Source organism: Trachymyrmex septentrionalis, unplaced genomic scaffold, assembly GCF_001594115.1.
Source record: "Trachymyrmex septentrionalis isolate Tsep2-gDNA-1 unplaced genomic scaffold, Tsep1.0 scaffold83, whole genome shotgun sequence".
Classification (NCBI taxonomy): Eukaryota; Metazoa; Arthropoda; class Insecta; order Hymenoptera; family Formicidae; genus Trachymyrmex; species Trachymyrmex septentrionalis.
In genome coordinates, this window is record NW_017306018.1 from 3,049,599 (window position 1) to 3,075,063 (window position 25,465).

At 37.4% G+C, this 25,465-nt stretch overlaps 3 protein-coding genes across 11 annotated transcripts in view; 2 read left to right on the forward strand and 1 right to left on the reverse strand.

The window, feature by feature from the left end:
- The first annotated feature begins 937 nt into the window (after positions 1-937).
- On the forward strand, positions 938-15,844 carry LOC108755062 (rho guanine nucleotide exchange factor 18). Of its 7 annotated transcripts, none has more exons than XM_018497807.1 (19): positions 938-1,148; positions 1,578-1,679; positions 6,013-6,387; positions 6,637-7,043; positions 7,380-7,529; positions 7,621-7,808; positions 8,677-8,814; positions 9,332-9,407; positions 9,503-9,626; positions 9,723-9,915; positions 10,871-10,945; positions 12,311-12,367; positions 12,518-13,070; positions 13,157-13,386; positions 13,481-14,010; positions 14,104-14,306; positions 14,422-14,601; positions 14,662-15,362; positions 15,457-15,844. In XM_018497807.1, exons 2-19 carry the CDS (start codon positions 1,640-1,642, stop codon positions 15,767-15,769), a joined length of 4,533 nt encoding a protein of 1,510 aa, XP_018353309.1. In that variant the 5' UTR covers positions 938-1,148; positions 1,578-1,639; the 3' UTR covers positions 15,770-15,844. The 7 variants fall into 7 exon arrangements, with proteins under 7 accessions (XP_018353309.1, XP_018353310.1, XP_018353311.1 ...); XM_018497808.1 differs by having other exon boundaries at positions 9,335-9,407; XM_018497809.1 differs by lacking the exon at positions 10,871-10,945.
- A 2,583-nt stretch (positions 15,845-18,427) lies between these two features.
- LOC108755063 (WD repeat-containing protein 89) lies at positions 18,428-21,639 on the reverse strand. The gene is made up of 8 exons (XM_018497814.1): positions 21,623-21,639; positions 21,343-21,566; positions 20,449-20,675; positions 20,023-20,357; positions 19,827-19,955; positions 19,657-19,751; positions 19,465-19,567; positions 18,428-19,397 (listed from the first exon to the last, which is right to left on the reverse strand). The coding sequence occupies exons 2-8, from the start codon at positions 21,510-21,512 to the stop codon at positions 19,251-19,253; spliced, it is 1,206 nt and encodes a 401-aa protein (XP_018353316.1). The 5' UTR covers positions 21,513-21,566; positions 21,623-21,639; the 3' UTR covers positions 18,428-19,250.
- Positions 21,640-24,639: 3,000 nt separating this feature from the next.
- The window catches only part of LOC108755075 (protein tumorous imaginal discs, mitochondrial-like), a 3,991-nt gene continuing 3,165 nt past the window's right edge, over positions 24,640-25,465 (forward strand). For 2 of the 3 annotated variants that reach the window (XM_018497842.1, XM_018497843.1), the window contains exon 1: positions 24,640-24,831. In XM_018497842.1, the coding sequence (XP_018353344.1) occupies positions 24,645-24,831 (187 nt within the window). In that variant the 5' untranslated portion in view covers positions 24,640-24,644. Of the gene's footprint in view, positions 24,843-25,465 lie in introns of all 3 variants that reach the window. The other variant, XM_018497841.1, reaches the window with a different exon arrangement.

Here is a 25,465-nt window from a genome sequence, read left to right on the forward strand (position 1 = left end):
CTCCGGGCCCTTGGGGCCCTTTTTATACCGCCGAAAATTTGCCCAGGATTGACAGTCTTTAACAGTATCTCGTCGGTGATACAATAAATCACGAAACAACTTTAAGTGTAGATTTTTTATTCTCTTACAACATTAATTTTCTAAAATTTCAGTACATATTAAGATAAAAATAAGTTTTTAAATATCTCGTTATCACAGACAGATTATTTAATTACAAAATGCATTTTGCCATTGTTTTGCTTGCTGTTGTCCACTGCAATTTTTAATCGACTATTTTGATATGCGATTCTCATACGATGATACGATATAGCCTATAAAACTCTTCCTTATTTTTGTAGATAGTTGGTGACAGTTAAAAAGTAAAATAAGAAATAAAATACAATAAGTACTCAATTTTCAATTATTATGAATAATATTTGAACTGTCTACATAATCTCACTTTACATAATATAAACCTTTTTTTTAGGGATTCCAATCTTCTTTATTATTAATTTTTTCAATTTATAATAATTTTCTTGCAGGATCGATCGATTATTATATGTATCTTGTAACAAGATGAAAATTACATCAATATATCTACAAGCCAGAGTCGATTCTTACATTTGAAGCTGTCTTAAGGTACAGTCTTAAGAAGCCATAAGCCAATCAAAGGGCTGTATTAGCATTGCAAGACACTTAAGACTTTCTTTAATAAATTTTCTTCACTTTTGTAATTTCCATCTTATTCCAAGATACACAATTGATCTCCAGAGTGAGTGATTCGCTCGAAAAGTTTCAAAGGGTACTTGAAACTTTGACTTTTTCTGAAATTTCTCTTGTTCCTTCCCCGCCGTTAGCGACAACGTGAAACGATATCGACAGCGCAGGCGACGGACAGGACGTCGGTGACGCCGGTGACGCTGGTGACGTGATACGGCACTGCGATGGCGATCCAGTACTGAGTACAAGATGGCCGACGTGCCTTTGACCGTATCGGTGTCGCTAATGGTAGGCCTGCCGACGCGAGACCAGCGAGACTGTATTACCCCGCGTCACTGAACGTATTACGAGATCCGCCGTGCCGCCGTGCCCGGAGACAGAGACGCACCCCGGCCCCGGGGACGCCGACGTGTGTACGACGCTGCTAAATGGCTATCGTGGGATAAGAGGTACGTGTACTTGGGTACGTATCCCGCGGGTGCGGGAAATGGGAATCGCGTGGGAGTCGGGACGCGCGATCGACTCATCGACGGTGGATCACGATCCACCTGTCAACGATCTACCTGGCGCGCACAAAGTGCGCGCGCGCGCGCACGCGCATGGACGGGCGTCCGTAAGTGAATTTCTCTTCGCCGCCCGCAGCTCGGGCTCGTCTTTCTTTTCTCGTTACATGATTTTTTTTTTTTTAATAATTCGCAAACGGTACTCGAATCTCTATCTGCGATCGCGAGGGAAGTAGAGAACACGGAAGAGGAGAATCGTCGCCGCGGATTTCCACGGCGCTCCGACGCGACGGAGCCGCCCGTCGCGTCGCGCCTCGATCTCTTGCCTGCTCGTCATACGCGTTTTCTTAAACCGTTTCTTTTCGACTGTTGCAGTCTGTGCAGTTTTCGAGAAGTGCGGCCGCTCGAAGATACGCTCGAAAGAGACGTGACAAACGATGGAGAAGCGGCAGGAGGTGCTCGCCCCGTTTTCCTCCGGTGAGTCGCCTCTCGGCTTTCTCTCTGTCTGTCATAAGAGGATGCGTGGATGGATGTTTGTTGTGTAGGCGTAAATGCAGCGTAGGTACGCGGCGTGTTTGCCGCGAGCCAGGCATTTATTTATACCTTATATGCATCGTTTATTGACTGACATACAATGTATGGTCAAAACATATTGAAACGTATCAATTTTAATAATCAAATATTTCCGGAGAGTAAGAGAGAGAAATTGACTCTGTGTGTGTGTGTGTGTATGTGTCAAAAAGTTAGAATGTTTCCCCTGAATTCTTGAAAAATATCTCATATGAAAGTACGAAAATACCGAGGAAAATACTATACATTACATACATTATATATTTTTCTAGTATTTTCGTTTGTGATATTTTTCAAGAATAAGATGTCTGTAATTTTACATATATCGGGAAAAAAATATTTACTTTATTATTTTTTAATTCTAGCGATTTACATTTTAAATACTGATAAGGATAATCTAGTGATTACATAATTATAGTCTTAAAATACAACGTATATGACGTTCTGTATCAAAACGTCTCTTATTAAGGAATAAATAAATATTATTGAATATAAATAAAATAGGAGAAAAAGTATTAGTTATTTTGTTTTAGAACATGAATTGACAAAGATTCTATTATATAAACATTATAATGAACGTTGCATACATAAATATAAAAAGAAGGAACGTCGTAGTGAGATGCATTTCACGTACCAGTAAGCTTGATGTGTCTTGTGTGGTACATACACATATATGTATCTATCATTGCTATTTATGTTGGACAGAAACAAAAGAATATTCTTGAGGTAATCAATACCATGTAAAGTGGAGAGAGAGAGAGCGAGAGAGAGAGAGAGAGAGAAGTTATACTTTAAAATGTATGAAGCATAGGTATTATATTTTGTTATTTTTTTTTTATCTCATGATAAATATTTAGAAAGGCATATATTAAAGTAATGAAGAAAACAAATTAAGAAAAACTAAATTGAGAAAAACAATTTTGTACAAGAGAGTGTCATTAAGTATAATTATGTTCGTACATCACTAATTAGCATGCTTTTATATTTTTTGAAAATATTTTAGGGATTGTTTAAACAACTGTGATAAAAAGTTCAGTTTGTTAAAATTGTATCCATATTATGCTTTGGCACGTCTGAGCAAAGTCAGCATCCTGCTGAGAGATCTAATTTGCGAATTCTCATCGGCGTTTAGCCTCGTTAAAACAAGATTAACGTTAAATGGCGCGGTAATGCGTTTACAGTGATAATCTGTTAAACGAAAATTCAACTCCGTGAGTATCTGATAATGGCAATAATATCAATTTGGCGCTTGACGTCTAAAGTAACGAAAGTATAATACAGTTAGTTTTTCCGCAGCGCGATCGATTAGCGTACTGTCGCACGCTTTTACGAAGAAAAGAATAGAAACGGAAAACGGAGGAATGCGAACATTGTGATGCCACTTGAAAGCCAGGAGATGCCGAAACTTTCTCCGGAAGCGCGCGGAAATCCGTACGCCGTTATTTCTTACTTACACATATAGTGAGCAACGGAATTCCGTACATCGTCACCCACAAAATAATTATCGTCGAGTGCCGTAAGGTTTCCACGTGCAGGCCAACACAAGTATCGCTGTATCGAATATTCTCACGATGAAGGAACGATCGTTACGGGCTACTTCAGTGAAAATCATTACCACCGGAATATTTAATAACGCCGATAATATCGACTTGGAGTCACTGCGGCCTACATTCAAATGCCAGCTGAAGCAACACAATCATGTCTCTCTGTGACGTCTCCCTGGTAACCGATACCGTCGAAGGGTTGTTGTTTGTAACGCTGATTACTGCTATGATGAAACCCTTTCATAGTAAAATGATTGATAGAAAATTGAAAAGGCAAGATAGCTATATTGGAGATGCAATAGTAAAACAAACGGAAAGAATTGTTGAAAATTGGAGTATTTTATTGCATTGTTAGAAGCGCATTGATCGATAAATCTAGAACTTGAATATTAATGCGAAATATTTATTTTAAGTAGAGATTTTATTTTAATGCAATGTTATTATATATAAAACTTAGATATTTAAAGGATATTTAAAAGGAGCTATAAAATGAAAAGAGCCTAATTAAAATTTCAATAAAATATTTGGTATTAGCTATATCAGTTTTCTAATAGATATAAAAAGCTGAAAAAGAGAATATAACTAAAGTAATAAATAAATATTTTTCGATTATTAAATAGTAGTAGGTACATAATTTTTTATGGTATATATTTATATGATATTTCAAAGAAATAGTATAAAAGCTTTCAATACAAAATTGCATTTTATTAAAACACTGATTTTTATGTGGTTTAACTTATAAGCAATTGAAGATTGGTGAGAACTCTGATGAATTTAGATTTATATTACAAATAGAAAACGCAAAATACATTCTCTAATTATGTCTATTATGTACTCGTATATAATTCGCTGTTTTATTAATATCAATTCATCATGATTTTCACTTAATTATAATAGTTTTTCATCCCTTTTTAGCTTCATTTTTAGCTTCAGAAAGTTAGAAACCAATTTAAATCAAAGTTATAGCAATACTGATGAAATTATCAGTGTCATTGCTTATAAAGACATTCGGTGTTTTAAATTCTCAGCAGTACCCAAAAGAGAAGACGGCCAGAAAAATTGTTCAAGAATAGAAGATTATCCGTGGAAACGTGTGAAAAGTTGTGTGGGAAGTGTATCCGGAGGTAGCTGGTAGCTAAAGATTCATATCGAGCCACTTGGTGACACGCTCAGGGTGGACAGATACAAATCTAACAAACACACACAGTACTGATGTCGACGGCGCGAGCGGCGTGGCGGCGGTGGTAATAACGGTGGTGGAGGAAAAGCGAGTTGAAGGTTGGCGGTGCTGATGGCGGGGGGTTACAGGGTCGCGGGGGTGTAGCGGAGGCAGCGGAGTGGTGCGCGCGGACCACTGGATCAATTCTCGCTCCGGGAGCTACACAGGGGGAAAAGCAACAGTCTGTCAGCCCCTTTCTACCCGGAAAAGTGTTCGGCCACGGTACGCTATTTCGTGCGCTTCTCGCCCCCGTCCCATTCGCCAAGGATGATGATAAATTCATCGCGAAGAGGAAAAACTCAAATTGGATCGAATCACGCGCGAGCTGCGTGACGATGCCTCGATTAGATCCGTGAGAAATTCAACGTGGATCCTGCTCGCGTCGAGATTGAGAGAATCGTAGTAGCACAGCTCGAATCGGACCAGTTAATAGCCTTAGTGCTTTACCACAACGCAATACGTATGGAGTTACGATTCTCCGGTTTAGTTTCTCACGAATATTTTCCACCGCGATCGCATACTATTCGATCTGGACTCTGGAGAATTGTCTGGCGCACGAAACGAGAAAAGATTTCTTTGTCATCCTTCGTCCGCTTCGACTTTCGTTTCCAAGCGTCGCTGTGAGATCATGAGAATCCTTAAAATTCAACTTGCGTTCGTGGTGCCCGATTCGGAATCCGGTTTGACCTTAACGTACTTGACGATGTTATCAGTCGGAGAACTCGTCCCAACGGACACATTGTAGGAATCGAGATTCCTACGATGGTCCTCCTTCTGGGCGCCGTTACGTTATCTCGTTCGTGTACTTAAGTGGAAAACGCAGATGCGAATTATTGCTGGCGGACAACACAATCTGACCTGATTTCCATTGAATATGCCTTTATGCGGTATTTCGAGAGCGGAGTGGAGTCCGAGATGAGGCCGTCGCGGGGGCCGGTGTGATTGTCGTGGAGTCGCCGTTTGTTCCCAGTCCCGCGAGTCAATAGAGAGGCGGCGCGAAGAGGACGTTTCGGTATCGGTTTTCCGGTATCGCGCTTCCGAACTCCCTCCGACTCTCGACTTTCTGTACTATGTATATAGTATATGTACGCCGCGTGAGGACACCGCCAGTAAACTTCTTTACCCCCATCTCTCCATCACTGTTAGTTTTTGCTAACTACGAAAAACATGTCATTTTCTGTCTCTCATTTCTCGTCGCACACATTGGCTATAACTTAAATAGAGCAAGGTATTTGATAATGTAAGATTCTGTTTTGTAGCATGACGTTAAATTAATGAAGGAACTTATACACATACACACACACACACTTTCATCCAAAAGACATTCTGAGAACGTCCTTAGGCCTTTGGACATTTTTAGGATGTTTCTTGGAGTCTGTGCTATATGGGAATAAAGCGGTAATAATGATGATGCCCATGTTCGATTTGTCAATAATTATTCTAACACAGAGGCGACGATTGTATAACATGTTGACAGACGAGTGTCCGAACAGCGGTGAGGACAGCGAGGAGGATGTAATAACCGATTACCTTGGCTCATCGCACTCCGACTGCGATCGCGTGCTGCCTATCATTAATGGGGATTTACGCGGCCTGAGTTTGCACGGTGGCATAATTACGGATACCGGCTACAGCACCAAAGACAATACCGATAAAGCGCCGATCACCATGTCTGAGGGCGGCGATGAACAACAGCACCACCAACAACAACAGCAGCAGCAGCAACAGCAGCAGCAACACCCATTACTCACACTCGGCACTAATATTATACAAGCCCAGCCTAATCCTCTAGTGCCCATCATTAGCGTTACGCCGCATTCGCCCGGTGTGGCCAAGAATTATCCGGTCCTAGGTAATTGGCTTTCATTTCACGTAATTGAATTTGAAGATTGTAGATATCAACTTATATATAGTTCTTATTTTATTTTCTAATGTATGATGATTCACACAATATTCAAATTTATATAAGAGAATATGAATATAAATGTCAAGACGTATGTTCATAAAATTTAAAAGAACGTCAAAATTATCAAAGTTAAAACATAAGAGGAGAAATTAAAACATTAATAAACGTTCAATTCTTTAAATATTCTTCTTGCAGAGGAGAATTTGCAGCAACTGCACGAAATACACGACTGCATCCAGCGTATGCGAGACTTGACATTAGGCACTTTGGGATATCATATTCGCGCCTCCAACAACGCCCCACAAAGATTGACCTCCTCCTGCCCGTCCTTATGTCCGCTGGCTTCGGCTGAGCTCGCGTCTCGACCCGGCAATCATCATCACCACGACACCGGTTCTGATCCGGATCTTGTCCTCGGTAATTGCTCCACAAACAGCTCCCCAACGCATTTCCCCTCAGCGGGTGGTCATGCCCGCTCGCAACAAGCGCAAGGTATAGACAGAAGACGCAGCTGGACTGGAGATCTGGGAGATCTGGAGGAGAACCGACACGTCCGACGCCGATATTCTTCCGGACAAAATCATCTGCAGGCCCAAAATATGGTTAATATTGCCCGTTACTTGTTAAAACCAAGGCACGATTCAATTTCGATGCTGAATTCATATTTCGATGCTGTGAATTTTGATGCTCGCCAAAAATATTGTTGTATTCCCATTATTAAGAATGTAGAAATTATCTCTTGTCTGTAACATCGAAATCTGAACTCGTCGAAATTATATCGGTCTCAGATGCCCGATCGTAATAGCACTTTTTTTTTTGCCTTACGGTGGTAGCATGATTTTGATTGCTTTGTTGTCTTGCGTATTGCGCTTCTTGCCGAAGCCATCGCTAAATGCCGCTCAACACGCAATCACGACGTACTCGTTTACTCATTTCAGCGACAACGCAGCATTAGTTTAAGTAGCCTAGACAGCGAAAACGAGATAGAATTAGATGGAAAATCATGTACCGGACCTGTAGGCGTAAGCAATCGAGCATGCAGATCGCAAACGAGCACGCACTCATTGAACGAAGCTGATCTTGTACAGGTAATTTTCGAGATACTTCGAAAGATAATTTCTCTTTTCGATATGCACGCGGGAACAAAGAGTTACTACATAGTAAATTTTTCTTTGACAGAATGAATATCAGAAGATAGTCACAAAAAGGAGTAGTCAGAGATTAGCAGAAAGTAGCAGTTTAATGCCAGGACTGACTTGTTCGCGTTTACCTCTTCAGAAATCTATATCGACGCCCTCGATTGTTACACCGCAGGTTCACGCGCATTTAACTGAAACCGGAACTCGGACAACACCTTCACTTGCAGCGTAAGTCCATTACGAATCATGAATGGAGATCACATAGCTAGATCAACGATAATGAAGAAATAGATATTTATATATTATCTTCTATTGTCTTTTATATAGAAACGCCACTTTCAAATAGTCGTTATCTAGCTTGCGATCTTATTATTAATTAGCACACAAAAAGCTATGCACATATATATATATATATATTTTTTTTTATGCCGTGTACATTCATGTGTGCGTAAACACTCATGCATGTACACTTTCACGCGTATATATTTATATCTTGTCGATTTTTCAATCTTTCGCACAAGTAGAAACTCATTTTGAAAATGCAGACGCAGACGTACTCATGCATGAACACTTATAAGTAGTAAAATAAATCTCAGAGATATTTATATTTATAGATGCCTGAAACATTCTACATTAGGTAGATCTTTTAACTTATCTCATGACTGCTCGCGTATTATTGTATTGCAAGTCATATAAAATATACAATAGAAAGAAAAAGTAATATTAAAATAATAATCTTATAATAGTCATTCATATAGTTTAATATATATTTTGTCCAAAGAATATTGTGGCTTACATTATTAGTTATTGATAACGAGTACAATTAATATCTTGCGTCTTTTATTTTATATGGGACAAAAGTAGTAATAATAAGTGCATATCTGCTATTGATTTAAAAGCTTAGTTTTATATACATTTTATCGATTACTTATGTCAATATAACTGTTTTTCTAATCGCGAGCAGTTTATTATTTTAAATATTATCGATGTGCATCGGATCATCTGAGAATATCTGAACTACAATTATTCATTATACACGATAGTTGCTTAGTTTGTGTTTGTACTTGAAAATTTGCTACAATCCTGCATGAAACAGCCGTCATGAAAGAAACGAAAAGGGTAGTGGGAGTGAGACAGAAACCGAAGATCTTCATACATCACACAACCACGAATTCCATGAAGATAGAGAGGGAACTCCGAATGTCCAGATATCCCTTGACGAGCTTTTGACTGAGTGAGTACTCTGATGCCTTAAGTTTTTCATATTTAACCGAATTATTTATGATACTTTGAAAACCTTTTAACGTCTCTGATGGGAATGGTTTGTACCGGTTTACCAATCGATTGATTTTATAATCAAAAATAGTCTGTAGTTACATTACAACTGCAAACCAAAGATGGACTCACATGCATTTATTTAAAATAACCCATTTCTCTTTAGATATTAATTAAAATATGTATAGGCAGTTTAATGTCACTTAAGACTCATTAAACACAAAAATTATCCAAATATATAACAATGAAAATTACTATGTCACATGATTGTGCATGCAACACATTTTAAAACATGTAGCTCTGCACACATTTACAGAAATTACACCAGAACGTACACCTTTGTCTCACAATAAGCTATGAATAAATCGAAACGCTTCTATAGTTGCATTGCTAATCATCTACAAAATGCAATTTAAAATATCTATTTTAGATTGTAAATCGAACAACGTTGATTTATATATATATTAATTTTTCAGTAGTACTGCATATGACGATCATCATTCCGAAAAGACAAGAAGAAAGCGCGGTTCTATTTTCTTCCGCAAAAAGAAGGTAAATCTAAAAAAAAAAAGATTATTTGATAAAGATTTGATGTTATCTGATAAAAAAAAACATTTCCGATGAACCATGCTAAAATCTTATTTTAGGATAAAAGCGGAAAGAAGACTAGTCAACAGCATCTGTGGGTAACGATGACGGTAGGAACTCAGGGAAGCTTATGTGATGTTTGTATGAAACATTCGACGAATAAACCTCTCCTTCATTGCGACAGTAAGAAAATCGTTATATTAAATTAAATAACTCGCAATTGCGTGTTATAATTAACTTTTTTGAAATTGCATTTTATCTAATTTTTCATAAAATCAGATTGCGGAACGTCGGTTCATCAAAGTCAGGGATGTAAGGATCAAGTAGTGTTGGAGTGCATCAAATCTAAGCATCACTCTGGCAAATTCGCAACAAAGTCTTTATCCAACGTTTCCATCTCGAGTAACAGCAGCGTCAACAAACGGGGTTCTACGACGTCGCTACCACTACCAGCCTCATCCGGGAGCGGAAGGTAATAAACTTATACTGATAAAGATTATACATTTTTTTTTGCATTAGATCTGCGTATCTGTGGTTCAAGATTCGCACGCAAATAGCATGGCTGGGCTGAAACTCGGAGTTTATAACGAACTTTTTTTGATTATACGAAATAATTAATGAATAACTCAAATCACTGCTTAATTTAATTGGCAATTATTGATGGATTAGAATTTACTCATTCACTTCACATTTAGATATTTAGATAAGAAAGAAGATTCGATAAATTATCAATTAAAAAAATTTTATATTTAATATATATAAATAGTATAAAACGAGATGGGGAAAATCTTAAACCAAATAAAATTTGTGCATCTGTTTATTACTCCGAGGCTTTGGCTAGCTCAAAAGCTTATTATTCCTGGTTAATTTCGCAGTTTAGCAACATCAATAGTACGGCAAGCTTTAGCGCGTTCAGCATCGCGCCGCTACATCTTGATATAATTTAATTATTTTTTACATATATTATGCGTATTACTTTATACTGAATATACCATGCTCAGATACTACCTCAGCTAGCTTTCGGTTTGCTATTATTACATAAGTACACAAGCTACAAAGATAATACTAGCAGCTGATACTGTCGATAATTGCGTGATAATAAAAAGTTATCAAACTCATTGACGTAACTCCAAGAGTCATTTGATTTTAAATTTTAGTTACATTACGCCGATTTAAAAAGAAAAAAAGATTGTATATTTATTAATAAATAGAAATTCTTGCGTGTGGGAACGATTTGTTAAAGATAGATACCAACGCGTAAAATCAAAAAGCGTAAGAAAAGAATTAGCAAGAAACATGGAAATGAAGAAAAAACGGCCTAATAGGCGATGTGAAGTTGCCCTAATGCAGTATGTGCTTTTTCCTTCTCCCGTGCATTCCCTCTCGTGCAACCACGTGCAAACTGATCGATTGTACGACGATTAAAGGGAAATTAACAGCCACAAGAAAACTGTGTCAAGCTACAGCCCTTGGCGGCGAGTCGCCACTAAACTTGGAGTCAAGTAAGTCTCTGATATCTGATGTGTTCCTCTTGTATTCTGTCGAAAGCGTTCGTTTCTGTTCGTGTATCTCAAGCTGAATTTGGACCAAGTAAATGAGTGCAGACAAACTCGAATCAACAACTTGCTTTCATGTAGCATTCGCATTCATTGAAGCAAGTTGTTTATTCACATTTGTTCGCGATCTTTTGCTCAATCTGGATCTAGCTTTACAACGCGTCTAGGAAAGACGCGCGTTTCTCGTTTCTCGATTTTTTTCTCGCACACTACACATGTATACACACATACACATACATGCATATTGTCCAGCAACGGCAATCGACTTCTGCCGTCTTGTCTTATGTACCTGAAAGAGACATCATCTTGCCCTGCCTATGCTTCTGATCTTGTGCTTGCTTCTATGATTTGTGCCCATTCAATAATATGTTTTGTGCTACCTCTTGTCATTGTAATCTTCGCCTAAATTATAGCGCGTAAGTCGCGAGCATTAATCCGTAAGGTAATTTTTCCACAAGTAATTACACATCGAACAATATATTATCACAGTAGACACATGTTCATGACATGTTACCAGTTTCTATCTCTCCTTTCTACTTTACACCTCGCCCTTTCAACGATAGTTTGTCACATTTCTTTCTCTTATCGTTCCCACCTTCGTTTCTCAATGTATCACGAGATTTCGTATCCGAATTCTCACTATAGACAGTCATGTTCTCGTAATAGTTTGTAAAGTTTTGGGTCGGGTCTGGATTAAGATTTAACAAAAATATAAAACGGGTGCTGTTCTTCGAGTCTCCCGTGATGCCTCGTATAGTGTCATCCCGTGTTCTCGATTGCTGGAAAAGTTTAAGTAAATTGTAGGACACAATAGGAGCGAACAGAAAACAAGTGGTTGCATCTATGACGCATGTACCACCCGACCTGAACTCGGAGTTTCCGACTCTTGCAGATTAGTGCTCATCTGCGAATGGCTTTTTGCTATATATTAATATCAAAGACTTTTTATCTTTCTGAATTTATCTTACAATTAGACCGCTAGTTTTATTGGCCATGCATTGCAACGAACAACATTGATTATGTAATGAGAATCAGATGAAGATTCATATATGCTTAAATGAAGATATAAAATATCGTCTGCAAGGTTTGTATAGAAAAGATGCTGAGAAAATACTAAAATTTTTTAATATTTTAAAATACATCATAATTCACAGTCTTTTTAAGAGGCCGTCATCTCAGTACATTAATTTCAAGAGTCTTTTAAGCTGAAGTTCAACCTTAACATTGCGTGCCTTGTTTAAGGGAGAATAAAACTTTTCTTTATTAATCATAAATTGTGCTTTATGAAACAAAGCTATATCTTTCTTTCAGTCAAACGATAAACGAAGAAAAAGATGCCGAGAGCGGGCAACATCGTGATCTTCTGAGGTTTGTAAATATATCTTTTCTCTTTTCTTTTTTTCTTAGATATTGTAATAAAGTTGAATCCGCAAATTTTAATCAAGATAGATGTACTATGTATATCGTAACGCCGTGAACAACAAAAAACTAAATAAAGTGACTTTTCGCTTATTTCAGCGGATGGGAAGAATTTGACTTTGGGGACGATGCTCATCAGTTCACGATGGCAGATCTCGAGGAACTGGATCCTGAGCTGACATTGGGAAAGGAGGAGCCCGATTCTTGGAGCTCTGCGATCGGACGTAATATCGCGTTACGTCTCGTCGATCATTGCGACCGCGAAGTGAAGAGGCAGGAACATATATACGAATTCGTGCTCACGGAGAAACATCATTGTTTGGTGTTGCTCGCCATGGAGAAGATCTTCGCGGAGGGATTGCGACGACACTTTCGTCTGGGCCAGCCGGATCTCAAGCGCATGTTTCCTCGACTGCGGGATCTGATCGATATTCATCTGCGATTTCTGCGGTTGCTGCAAAAACGGCAGAGTGCTAACCCCGTGGTTTCTACGATTGCCGACATTCTAGTTGAGCAATTCTCGAACGACAACGCGCAACGCATGAAGAGTGCGTATGGAGAATTTTGCAGTCGTCATCGAGACGCCGTCGAAGTGTACAAGTATTACTTGCGTAACGATCCTCGCTTCGCCCGTTTCGTTCGCCACTGTCAGGTAAGTTTCAGCAATGAATAACTAGCAAATGACTAATGTAGGTTCAAATGGTACGATTTATTAAATGAAATAATTTATGCCCTTAGACAAATCCTTTGTTGAAAAAGAAAGGTATACCCGAATGTATACTTTTTGTTACTCAACGTTTGACGAAGTATCCGTTGCTGATCGAGCCGCTCATTAAAACTGGCATTGCACAAGAGGAAAGTGAAGATTTACGTAAAGCACTGATCCTTGTTAAAGAGATTTTAGCTGATGTAGATGCTTGTGTAGCCGACAAAGAGCGAGAAGATAGAAAATTAGAAATATACAATAAGTAAGTTTTGACTTTTTTTTTTCTTTTGCTTTACTTTTCCGCATGGTTAATTTTTTGAAATATATTACTATAATAAATATTAACGTTTTTGTAGGATCGACGCAAAGTCATTTGCGACATATCGTGGTGCTAAATTCAAGAAATCGGATATAATTAATAGAATTCTGAAGTTCGAGGGCACTGCATACTTAATGCAAGGTCGTGGCAAAATGACTGCCATTGTAGTGGTCGTTCTCTCAGACATATTGTTTTTCTTGGCTGAGAGAGATCAGAAATACGCGTTCTTCGTGCCTGACAATAAAGCGGGTATAGTATCATTGCAGAAACTGCTGGTTCGCGAGAAGGCTCGTCAAGAATCTAGCATTTATCTAATAAGCAGTAACCCAGCCGAACCAGAAATGTTCGAACTAAAGATTCAGAAGCCAAAGGACAAACAATTATGGATACAGGCTATTCGGTCGGCGGTCGAGGCTTGCCCACAAGATCCCGAAAACGAAACCGACACGCTGACTGAAAATAATAATGAATTGCGAGATACTCGCGCCTCCTCGATTTCGCTAGTCTCCAGTGAAGAGAAGCAACGTATTGCCAAGATTAAGGAATCACATATACTTAGAATTGTCGGTATGTCCTTTTAGTTCTTTTCAACATTTTCATAACTTCTAATATCGTTTTGCTTTTTCTAATGTATTCAAATAAACAATTATATTGTCTCAGGTGAATTGCGAAAGAAAGATGCAGAGCAAGCGCTGCTGTTTGAAGAGAAGATGAACTTGCAAATGCGACTCTTACAAGCGGCGAATGTTTGGAGCGGGAACGAAAGCGATAATGAGAGAATTGAGAAGCCTGAGAAAGAAGGTGCCGATTATACCCGACTGGTGCACAATGAAGGAACTGATACCACTCAATTATGGCAAGAAGTTAGTATCATCCAATTAATATTATTTATAAATTAAATTATTGTGGATTCTCTTTCTCTCTCTCTTAATTTATAAATCAGCGGATTAATAAAATTAAATTTTATATTGGATACAGGTGGTTGTGGCCGTGCAAGAAGCGACACGTCTCGCTAGCTCGCTGTCGTTCAGCGCGGGCGGTGCTACTCTGTCACGAAGCTTAAGCTCCGCCGGCGAACGTCACAGTGAAGCTTACATTCCACCAGCTCTTTGCGTTCCTCGAAGGGCTGAAACATTTGCCGGTTTTGATCATAATAAAGTACGTATAAACGAACAAGTAAATGTCAAATAATCGTATAAAATAATATTTGATTTTTAGGAAAGATATCCACGTGATTCAAACACGACGCATACCATAATTCCCGTTCCGAAACTGTGTGAGTTACCCAAAGAAAATCCCGATGAGAAAGGCGGCCAAGAATTGGAGACAAACAAGGATCAGCAATGGGCGGCGATACGTTTGTCTCATCATGTTTATACGTTGCTCTGTATAATAAGTAATCAAATGACAACGATCGATAGCCTGCAAGCGCAATTGGCTGCTTGTAAAGAGGGCAAATCATCCAATAGTCGACCGAATCCGAATCGTCAATTGGAAGAGCTGCGGAACTTGCAGGATCAGCTTTGCCGGGAAAAAGCAGCGTTTCGTGTTACGTCTCAACAAGAGAAGACTCAGTTGGAGGAGGAACGAACTGAATTGACGCGACAGAGAGAGCAATTGGCTGCGGAGCAGCGGGATGTAACGCAACAACGGGATCAGTTGTATCGACGACTTGAGGCGTTGGAGCGACAAGGCGTAACGCTGGTCGGAAGTTCCACGACTGGCTCGACAATGATTCATCTATCTCACGTAACGCAAAACGCCGAAATGCAAAGCGCACGTAGTAAGGCACAACCCGAAGCAAAACGCATCCCTCTAAATCTGATTAGCGCGACGAATCAGCAGAAAGTACAGAGTAATTTGCCGGTTAAGCAACAGCTGCCACTGAAGCTTGCCAGTGGAAGTAACAATAACACAAGGTAAAACTAGCTTATTCCACCCTAAACATCGCAAACGTTTATCTTTTAATTGACAAGTAATAATCTTATGTTTCGTCGTATCTATGTTCGACAGAAGCGGTAGCACTACGAGCAATAATAGTCCGGATCGACATTCCAGAGCAGGCAGCAGTCCTGCGATCGTCACCGGATCGTCTGCCTATTCGTCACCAGAGCTTGGGAACAGCCATCACCATGGAATTGGCGGAAATCATACGCATTTGTCGAATCGCTCGCTTCGCATTACTCGCTCACCGCCCGACACCCCGTACGTACATCAGCAGGCACAGCAGCAGCAGCAGCGAAGTACGGAGCCACAATCGCAACAACAACAGCAGCAGCAGCAGCAGCAGCAACCACCGCCAGAGGAGGAGGTGATCTTCTTCTGACGATTCTTTCGATTTGGTCGCAAACATTCGTCTCGTTCATCGCGCCCCAGTGCCGCCACCACCGGCACGACTACACCGACCTTAACACCGGCTCCGTCACCGCGCAATCAGTCGAGAAGCAGCCAACAGTCTCGCAGCCGCGTTAAATCTTTTTGATTTTCGGCATAAATTTCTTGCGATGTTGATTAATCTATTTGCTGCTTCACCATACACACTTTCGTATGTTTTATCTCCTACCATTTCGCATTTTCTTCTATCGCTCAATTTTTCCTCACTATAGGTTTGATAGTCTTACAATAGGATGCACTTAAGGCTATTTATTTCACAAGATCGTAACGTAATACGATACTCCATCTTGTCCACACAATAACACTATCGTCAATAAATACGAGTAGTTAGTCTCGGTATACCTGGGAGACGGAAGAGATGTAATTACTTGATGAACTTTATTACGTTCCAACTGCTATAACTGACGGCAATAATCATTTTTATGCCAAATCTCGCGAAATTCTATTACCTTGATGAGAGGAATATATATTAAAAATAAAATGTAATTTTTATTAGAAGTGATTGAAGTAAAGAAAAAGAAAGAAAGAGAAAAGAGTATTAACGGCCGGCTTAGCAAAGTAAATCAGCCGATCTTGTTAAATTCTTGCTCGTTATGTTATCAAGCCGACTGACAGTTTTAGAAACAAGATTTTAGATTAATCTTTTAAACAAATCTGTTGCTGCTTGCTGAAATGCAAGGTAGATATATATATATATATATATATCAAAGAATGTGTGTACATATATATACTTTTTCATAAGCATGTGCGTGCGTGCGTATGTAAGCATAATTGGGCATGAATGAAAAAGCAAATCGTGTGTTTATGTTTGTGCGCATACGTGCGTATGTGTGTAAGTGATGCGATTCATCTCGCGCATTGCGTATCTAGCCTATTTGAATGCACGAATGAATCTCTGTTATGAATGATAGAACGAATCCGCGATAGTTATTCTTATATCGTAACTATTGCAGTATTTTAATACGTGCTAAAGACAGATAGGATACTTATCATTAACAATTATGAATTATCGTCATTATTATCAGTATATGTGCCAAGCCGCTGGTCAAAATCGATTTCAGTTCCCAAAACGTTTGCTTTACACATGATTCTGTTCTTCGGATATAAATCGTATGCGATATACCCGCGACTCTTTCCTATGAACGAATTGTAACGGAAGGATTTCATATTTGACATTTCGTTTCGGGATTATTCACTGCCATTATTGTTCTTTCTTCTCGTATTATTGTCTACAACCTTATTTATTGCATTATGTAAGATCGAAATGATGAAAGCTCGTGCGAATCCACATGAAACAGTATGCGAAAGCGAGAGGGTCCGTTACACGAGAATCGTAATGAACTTTCATCTCTCTCGTTGCAAGAGTTCGCGTCGGTTTTCACGGATTTTGCATCTCATGCACTGTATCTAATATATTTTATTTGTATGTCACACTTATGATCAACGAAAGAGGAAGTTCTTGAGTGTTGAATGGAAATGAGGATTTTTTAAATCCTAGTACGGTCATACTGCACGTTGGATTACCGATTCATTCTGTAATAGCACAGAAAGCTAGTACATATTTAGCATATCTTAGAAAAAAGTCGTTGCGACGAACATTCTTTCGGATTCAAATTCGAAAATGGAAAGGATAGTTGTGCGACAAACGTGTTATATGTAATATATTGTATTGAAATGTAATTGTTAATATGACTCTAAATTATGGATTTCTGAACTCGATAAATGGTTAGTCATAATGTACATTCTTTAGCATATAAAGACTGACGTGCAATATGATCGGATTGCAAGATAAAGGGCTGTTGAGGGACAATGGACAAAGAAGAGTCTAATGAATTAGCCTCGTTAAGGAAACTTATAAGTAATAATCTAATAATACTACACAAGTTCGTCTCAATCAATCACGGTGACAATAGATCTTAAAAAAGTATTCCGTAAGATACATATGTTGAGTTATGTGAGGAAAAAAGGGAAAAAAGTAAAAAAAATAACATAAGCGACTGTATTACAAGTCTACTACTATTGTTTACTACCTACTGCAATACCGAGCGTGTGACAAGCTCGCGAGGTGATATTTTACGATTGTAGCTGTTATAGCGTCCTCCGCGGATGAGTGTTCGACTTCATCGCATATATATATATATAGATACGCATATAGATGATGTACTATCTACAGCGTGACTAGCCGGGTAAAAGTTGTAAAAAAATTGAGATTTTATATCGACTCGAGAAAACTAAAAAAAGATTAATCCTTTTTGGAGAAAACAATCTTTCTGCACGCTTATAGGTTGCTTGTATCCTAGAAGACATGATATAATGGAACAAGTCAGCAAGTTGATAATGTAGTGTACGATCAATGAAGTGCCGCAATTTTCTGTCCCCATCGACTGATATATCTGTAATAAATAAATGAAGTCGCACACAATCTCGCGGATATCTCAATAACACGCGAAGAATCAAATCGGCGATAGCTGAGGAATAGCGCGACGGCCTACGCGCGTTTCGTGGCGTTTTGTATCTTTTTTTTTTTCTAATATAACGTCACGTGGCGTCGCAATGTTTGAGAAAGGATATATCTATAAAAATGATATATAAAGAAATATATATATATATATATATATATATATATATATAAATGAAGTTATAGTAACGCGGTTTTCCACGTTTTAGCGAATCTTTACGTCCCCGATGCTCATGGGAAGTATTTTTGTACGTTTACTCTGTACCTATACTACCGTTTCGCTCTAAAACTATATATCTACTGTTATCATTGTGATACTCGCTACTGCGATCGTCTTTTGAATCGTTAATTGTAATATTACATAATATGTAATAAACGGGCGTGTGTTTGGTTATTGACACGCTCACGGATTGGCGATAGGAGTCTCCTTGAATTTTGATGATTTTCAAACACAGAGACTGTAAACGACTATCAATTGTTATCATTATTTGGTTGACTGTCCTCTATCACGAGTACTAATTGCTTGATACAAACTTTCTCTGTGACGATTGCCAATGTCGTCTGTTTTATTAATTCTAATCTTGCTGTGGTAGAAGGAAATCGTTTCCTTACAAGTCGCGTGCGACTCCTATGGTTTGTCTTATTCTTTTCTTCCATGTCCATTAATTCAATGTATCCACAGTTACATGTGATTTACATTCCTTAGCATTTATACCACGAAACTCGTGGCTACATTTTTTTAATCGATATATGACTCGCCGTTGAATAATCGCATAAACAAATAATATCTATTTATTATAAATGTACATACAACTGTTATTGTAATAAAGAAGAATGTGAGGGAAATATACAATTATGACACTTTGTTGATTGTTCCATTTCCACTGTGATGATACAATCACTTTATGGCAAAACACTTTTCCGTATTAACATATTTTTTTCCTAAATGTTTATTTTAATAAGGTTTAGATCTGTGATGCCGATCACGGTCAGTTCCAATTTTAGTTAACAACTTATGACTTGAATTTTGTTGTATCGACGATTCCGTTTGTCGCCAAATACTGACAATGCCTTTTTCACCAACTGTCACCAAGCTTCCACTCTGCAGAATCGAAAATACGAGGTGATTATTGATCCAAGTTGAAATAATTTCTTAATTTATAATTTACCTTCTCATGCATCCAGCTGTCCCGTATTATTTGTTTATTCCCTACAATTTCGTAATATGTTTTCAAACGATTCTTCTTAATGTTCAAGCATCTTAGATTTTCCCTGAAAAAAATATTAATGTTATGTCATTATCAATCTAAGAAAAAAATTATTTTTGAATAATGCATTACACTTATATTGCAAATTAATACCCTTTAACTGTGCTGGAACCCGCTAACACGAATGGTTGTCCAAAAACATTAGTGGTATGGAATCTTACCAAGTAACAATTATCAGGATCATCATTCTGTAAATAGAATTCTTTAGTTATTTTGTAAGAAAAGCAATAAACAGTGATAATTATAAAAAAAACCATACATACCTGTGACATGGCTAAATCACTACGCGCAAATGTTGCATATGCACTAGCACCTTCACATTCCCATAATTGTAACGTTTGTGTATGTGTCGTACACCATAGAGAATCATCAGTTAACCAACCCAGTCTGTCCTAAAAAAAAAAGCTATTTGATTAAAAAGATGTTCTTTATACATTATACAGAATTAAGTTGTCTTACCACTGATGATTCGGTATTTAAAGAACAAGTTAAAGCCAAATCTTCTGAGGATTGTGTCAGGTCAAATATATTCATCAAACCATCTGTACTACCAGATGCCAAAACATTCCGCTTGGCAGGATGAAAGGTCAGACAAGTTATATCATCCATATGCGATTCCCAATATCCACCAAGGAGACTGTTTGTGTTTTCTAGTTTTGAATTACTTTGCCTTATGTCCCAAAACAGAATAAATGCATCTCCACCCGTGTGCTCTGTCCCACCAGCTATAAGCCTTTCATCACAGCTAAGATCAAAGCTAGCCAAAGGTTTTATTTTGCCATTTTCTGTATTATCTGTAATGTTAAGACAAGACTAGTTAAGACATCATTGTTTAAAATTTATCGATGAAAACTTATGTTTACGATTTTTAGAGCTGACAATTACCTTTAAATTCTGCTACAACCTTTCCCTTAGCACGCAAATCACATGCTGTAATTAATCCATCATTAGTTGCGATATATAATATATTTTTAGAAGTAGGACTGAACTTAATTCCTACGATGGGTGATCGATTATGATCTAGCATAATCGTTCGATTCAAGGATTCGCCAACAGAATATATTATGCAAGAATGATCTGATAATGCTGTTCCAATCCTAAATTCTGGCTCACTATACATACAAACAAACAATAGTTTATATGACAAAATAAAATTAATACATATAATTTTGGGCAATATATAATGAGATCATTTCATGTCATTTCTAAGTGTAAAACAATAAATAAATGCTCTAAACTGGCAATAACAAAGTTTTGATCTTAACATCAAACAAAAATATTGTAAATGTAACTGGACATATATATTATTGAACATATAAGTAATTTAGATTTAAAAAAAACATTTATAGAAAATACTATATAAATATAATAATCATACATGTATAAAAATATTAATCAAAAGTTATATTTTACTGTAATCAAATAATTAGAACATATACAATAGTGCTTCATGTTACAAAGAATGCAAATTAGTTTTATGTCATTGATAAGATTTATTTAAAAAATAGATTACTTTTGATCATATAATAAATACTAATTTTCTTAGATATCACATATACATAATAATAGAAATATATTTGGGACAGATGTGTTATACTTTTGCACAGATTTGACATTAAATGTTCTATAAGTAATGTCTATTTTTGTGACTAATTAGTGTACACTGAACTAGTGTACACTGTACTTCAAATAAAACAGATATAGATATATATGAAGTTTTGGGCGAAAACAAGACAGGTGCCGCGATAAAAAAGACTTGTAAGAAAATATAAAATTTGCCTTTGGGTTCCACAGACGGATAATATGTAGTCATTCTGATCGAGTGACACTTTTTCTTCCAGTGACAGCGTCAATTCGACCTTCCTGTTGACCCTGTCATTGTCTTGTCGGTACGACTCTGCGTCGTTTTCGACATTTAATTTTTTCAAAGACTCAACTATTCTCGACATATTCTCCGCATTCCAGATTACAACTGATTCACAAAAGAACACAGAAACCAGATACTAGAATAAAATTTAAGCTTAAATGAGGTTAAATCAACACACGCTGACACACGCACTTCAAGTCATCTTTTCCTTTACAATCATTTACAATGATCCCGTTCGGCACAGTGCTGCCAGATATGTCCCGCACTCGCGCATGCGCGCAGTCTAAAGCGCCAGTAGAGTATCTAATCCGTTCGTGAAACTGGCATCCTTAGTCACCTCAAAGAGAAATAGAATTATAAATATATAGAAATTAGACACACCTTTTATTGTGAGGTATCAATTTCTTCAACATTAACACTATTTACATTATCTATATGAAAAGCTGATTCGGCATGCCTTGATAAATTATATCGATAATATTTATCGATAAGCGAAATATTACAAATTTTACACCAAGCCCTTGGTTACCCTTTATTGTCATTTTCTGCCAACCAATCTTTAAAGATATTCTCGTCATCAAGATTTTATAAATTTTCGGATACATACCTTTTTTGGGGCCTTTTTCCTGACTCCTGCGATTCATTTTCTGGTCTAAAATACTCATTTCTATTTTTCCTTTTGGAATTCTTGGCGCCTCCTATTGTCCGGTTTGGCGCGCAGACTTCGCGGTCCACACGGCATCACATCGTTGCTTTAACCACCGACGAGATACTATTAAAGACCGACATCCTTACGAGAATTGGCATCCTTGTGAATATTGAAATAATTAAGAGTTAAAAACTGAAAATATTATACTAATTTTATGATTTATTAGTTTAATGGACGTATTTATGCATTTAGAACTCAATAATACTCGATTTTTCTTTAAAATTCTGATTTCAGTGTTATCGTCAAAGTTTGATTATCAACAGAAATGATAATTGCAGAGAAAAAAATTGTAATTTTTCTGCAATATATAGGATATTATAGCTTTACAAGTATGCATATTTATTTATGGAACATTTATGTAACAAAAAATCATGAATTTAATAATGTATGAACGAAATATTTATTAATAATAGCAAATTAATAGCAGTTAATAATAGCAGTTAATAATAGCAGTTATTAATAGCAGTTAATAATAGCAAATCTTTATCAATTATCGATAATGTCAGCGTTCTTCAATTAACTCCGGGCCCTTGAGGCCCTTTTTATACCGCCGAAAATTTACCCAGAATTGACGGTTTTAATAGTATCTCGTTGGTGTTTTAATCTAATCTAATGGCTTCAGTACTGCGTGCTAAGTTGTAAACATACAATATGCATATCTAGCTTTTTTTACTACTTATTATTACTAGTTTGGCAGACTCAATTAAAGTCACTAGGACGTTCCAAAACTTCCTCTCTGAGGAAAATTTTACTCTATATGCTATATAATATATGTTATGTGTATTATATATTTCGAATAAAATCTTCCTTGGAGAGGAAGTTTTGGAATGTAGCCTAGATTTTTTTAAGTACCGCAAACTTGCATCCATTTTGATGCGAAACGCAATCATTTCAAATTTATGCATTTGCATATACAATACATACTTTATTTGATAAGATAAAGCTGTCAAGTACGTATATAAATGTTTTTTAATTGTAATTAGTTTATTTATAATAAAAAAAAGTATGTATAAATGCTTAATTTATGTATTATTTAATTTAATACGGATTTATTTGTTGTAGATGTTTAGTGCATGAAAGTGCACGAAGGGACATGTAAGTACAATTTAAAAGATAAGTCACCAACTATTATGCTTGAAATTGTGTACTATGTGCTAAGGCACTATAAAGCCGCGTATACACATAGCAAACAAACATCGAACGAACAGCAAACGTAAACACTCTGTTATTATTTGTTACATAAAAGTTGCACAAGTTTAATTTCTCTATGTAACAAACATCAAATCAGGGGATCATATCTTGAAACAAGGTGAAAATTACAAAAGTGAGCAAATTTACTAGGTGTTGACTAATGAAATTATCAGTATTTTAGTAAATTCGTTTACTTTTGTAATTTTCACCACGTTTTAAGATACAAAACCGAATTCTCTGATCGAATGCTGGTATTCGATGCAATCAAGAAAGAGAAGAAACTGCTCACAAACACAAACACGAATGTCCGAATATTCTCGTTCGGTGTTTGTTTACTAGGTATATAAGCGGCTTAATATGAATATTCGCATCCGCCATTTTTAGTTCTTTTTTCATTCTCTTGCTCTTTTTCTCAATTCCTGCTCTCTCTCTCTCTCTCTCTCTCTCTCTCTCTTTGCACTCTACCGGTAAACTAAGAAGATTGAAGAGAAAACAGAGAGTGAGGAAAGGATTAAAAATGGCGGATGCAAATATCTATAGTGCTCTACTATGTCCACTTTGGCCATTTTGACGCGACATTTCTGAAATCAATTGCGGTACTTAAGAGATCTAATGACTTTAGATTCAACTGTTGCGGAGCGAATCCGTGAGCGCTCGCTGTTATTGGCATATTCTTTCTGATGACCCAATCAACATTTTAGATCTAGAAGCAAGATCTACATCAATAGCAACGAGCGCTCAATTCAACTGTTGAGTACGCAGCCATTGGGTGCATTAAAAAGTTAGAACGACAACCGCTTACTGAGCACTCAGTGAGTTCTTTCGTTTGATTGATCTATATTTTAGGATCTAATGGAAAGTGTCAATCAGATAAATGCGATCTTAAAAATATTTGTGCAACTACATCTCTAGGTAGCTAAAATTATCGTTCAAAAGTTATAGAATAGGTCTACTGGCTGCGTTTAACAGAATGTTTATTTTGCAACTGTTGGAAGTTTTCTTCGCGCTGATTGGGTTATGCTTTTAAATCAAGAGGGACGGTCCTAGGTCCTATTTCAGCAGATAGTAGGCGCGTTTCGTTCAAGTTGACAAAGCGATTAGCCTGCACCGAACAAATGTACATAATTGGTTGTTACTTATAGATCCAACCAATCATGTACAATCGCTCGGTAAGCATGCTTAGCCGCTTGCGTCTTGAACTTGCCCATTCATAAAACGATTGCAAAACTGTTGTGCTCTGCTGAACGCAGCCATTGGCAACACTGCATGAGACCAGCGACAACCGACCATAACCTTCCGTTCTCATCATGCCGCATGCGTTTCTCGCGCAACATGGCGACCGGCAGGGGACTTGCCGTGATTTTTCATCCGAAGACCATCAATCTGATTGGAAATAATAAGCTGAACAAATTCTCGCGCGGCGTTTTGTGGCAATGCAGTACGTGTCAGCGACACGTAGTGACCGTCGCATCGGCTGTCGGTGGCTGGAATCGTGAAAAAAGTAATTTGTACTCATACGTTCGAGTCCTGGATTACATCATTATCTTATTTTTCGATGAAACTCTGTTTCCGGCGCTTTTTTTTGGTGTATGAGGAATGACCTCCTCGCTCGTTACATCGACATTTTCTAGATCGCTCAAGTTTTCATTCGTTACGCATTTCTTGTTGTACGACACGTGCGTGTTTGAAACATTTTCTACTGCTTTGATGTACTTATCGCGCGCGCGTGTATGTGTGTGTATGTGTGTGTATGTGTGTGCTATACATACATTCAATACACTATCTAGTAAGCAAGACCCTATTAGAACATTCCAACATCACAGCATTGTTGCAATGTTGCCAAGATATTCCAAGACGTTTCTTGCTTACTGGAGAGTTTGTTCTAGAAAGTCCAAGTTATTTTTTCTTTGAATGCCATTATCTAGACAAATATCTATGCAAATGTCAACTATTGTATAATGAAGAACCTAATTTACTCTATATTTTTTAATATTTAGACAATTCAAATCTATATTTTTCTTTATATGCAAGCAACAAAAAGCCTTCAGATTATTGATAATTGATTGATCTAAATTAATTAACTAAATCCATTTCAGACGTAGGAAGAATAGTGCAGCCACATAGAGCCATACATC

Bases quoted from the DNA above. Each gene is read 5' to 3' on its own strand.
- LOC108755062 (XM_018497807.1), top strand. From the start codon at position 1,640: ATGGAGAAGCGGCAGGAGGTGCTCGCCCCGTTTTCCTCCG. The intron at 7,809-8,676 runs GTAAGTCCATTA...TGCATGAAACAG, and splicing joins ACAACACCTTCACTTGCAGC to CCGTCATGAAAGAAACGAAA. The intron at 9,408-9,502 runs GTAAATCTAAAA...ATCTTATTTTAG, and splicing joins TTTTCTTCCGCAAAAAGAAG to GATAAAAGCGGAAAGAAGAC.
- LOC108755063 (XM_018497814.1), bottom strand. From the start codon at position 21,512: ATGTCGAGAATAGTTGAGTCTTTGAAAAAATTAAATGTCGAAAACGAC. The intron at 20,676-21,342 runs GCAAATTTTATA...TTGTATGTATAG, and splicing joins TCCGTCTGTGGAACCCAAAG to TGAGCCAGAATTTAGGATTG. The intron at 19,752-19,826 runs GTATGTATGGTT...TTCTATTTACAG, and splicing joins GTGATTTAGCCATGTCACAG to AATGATGATCCTGATAATTG.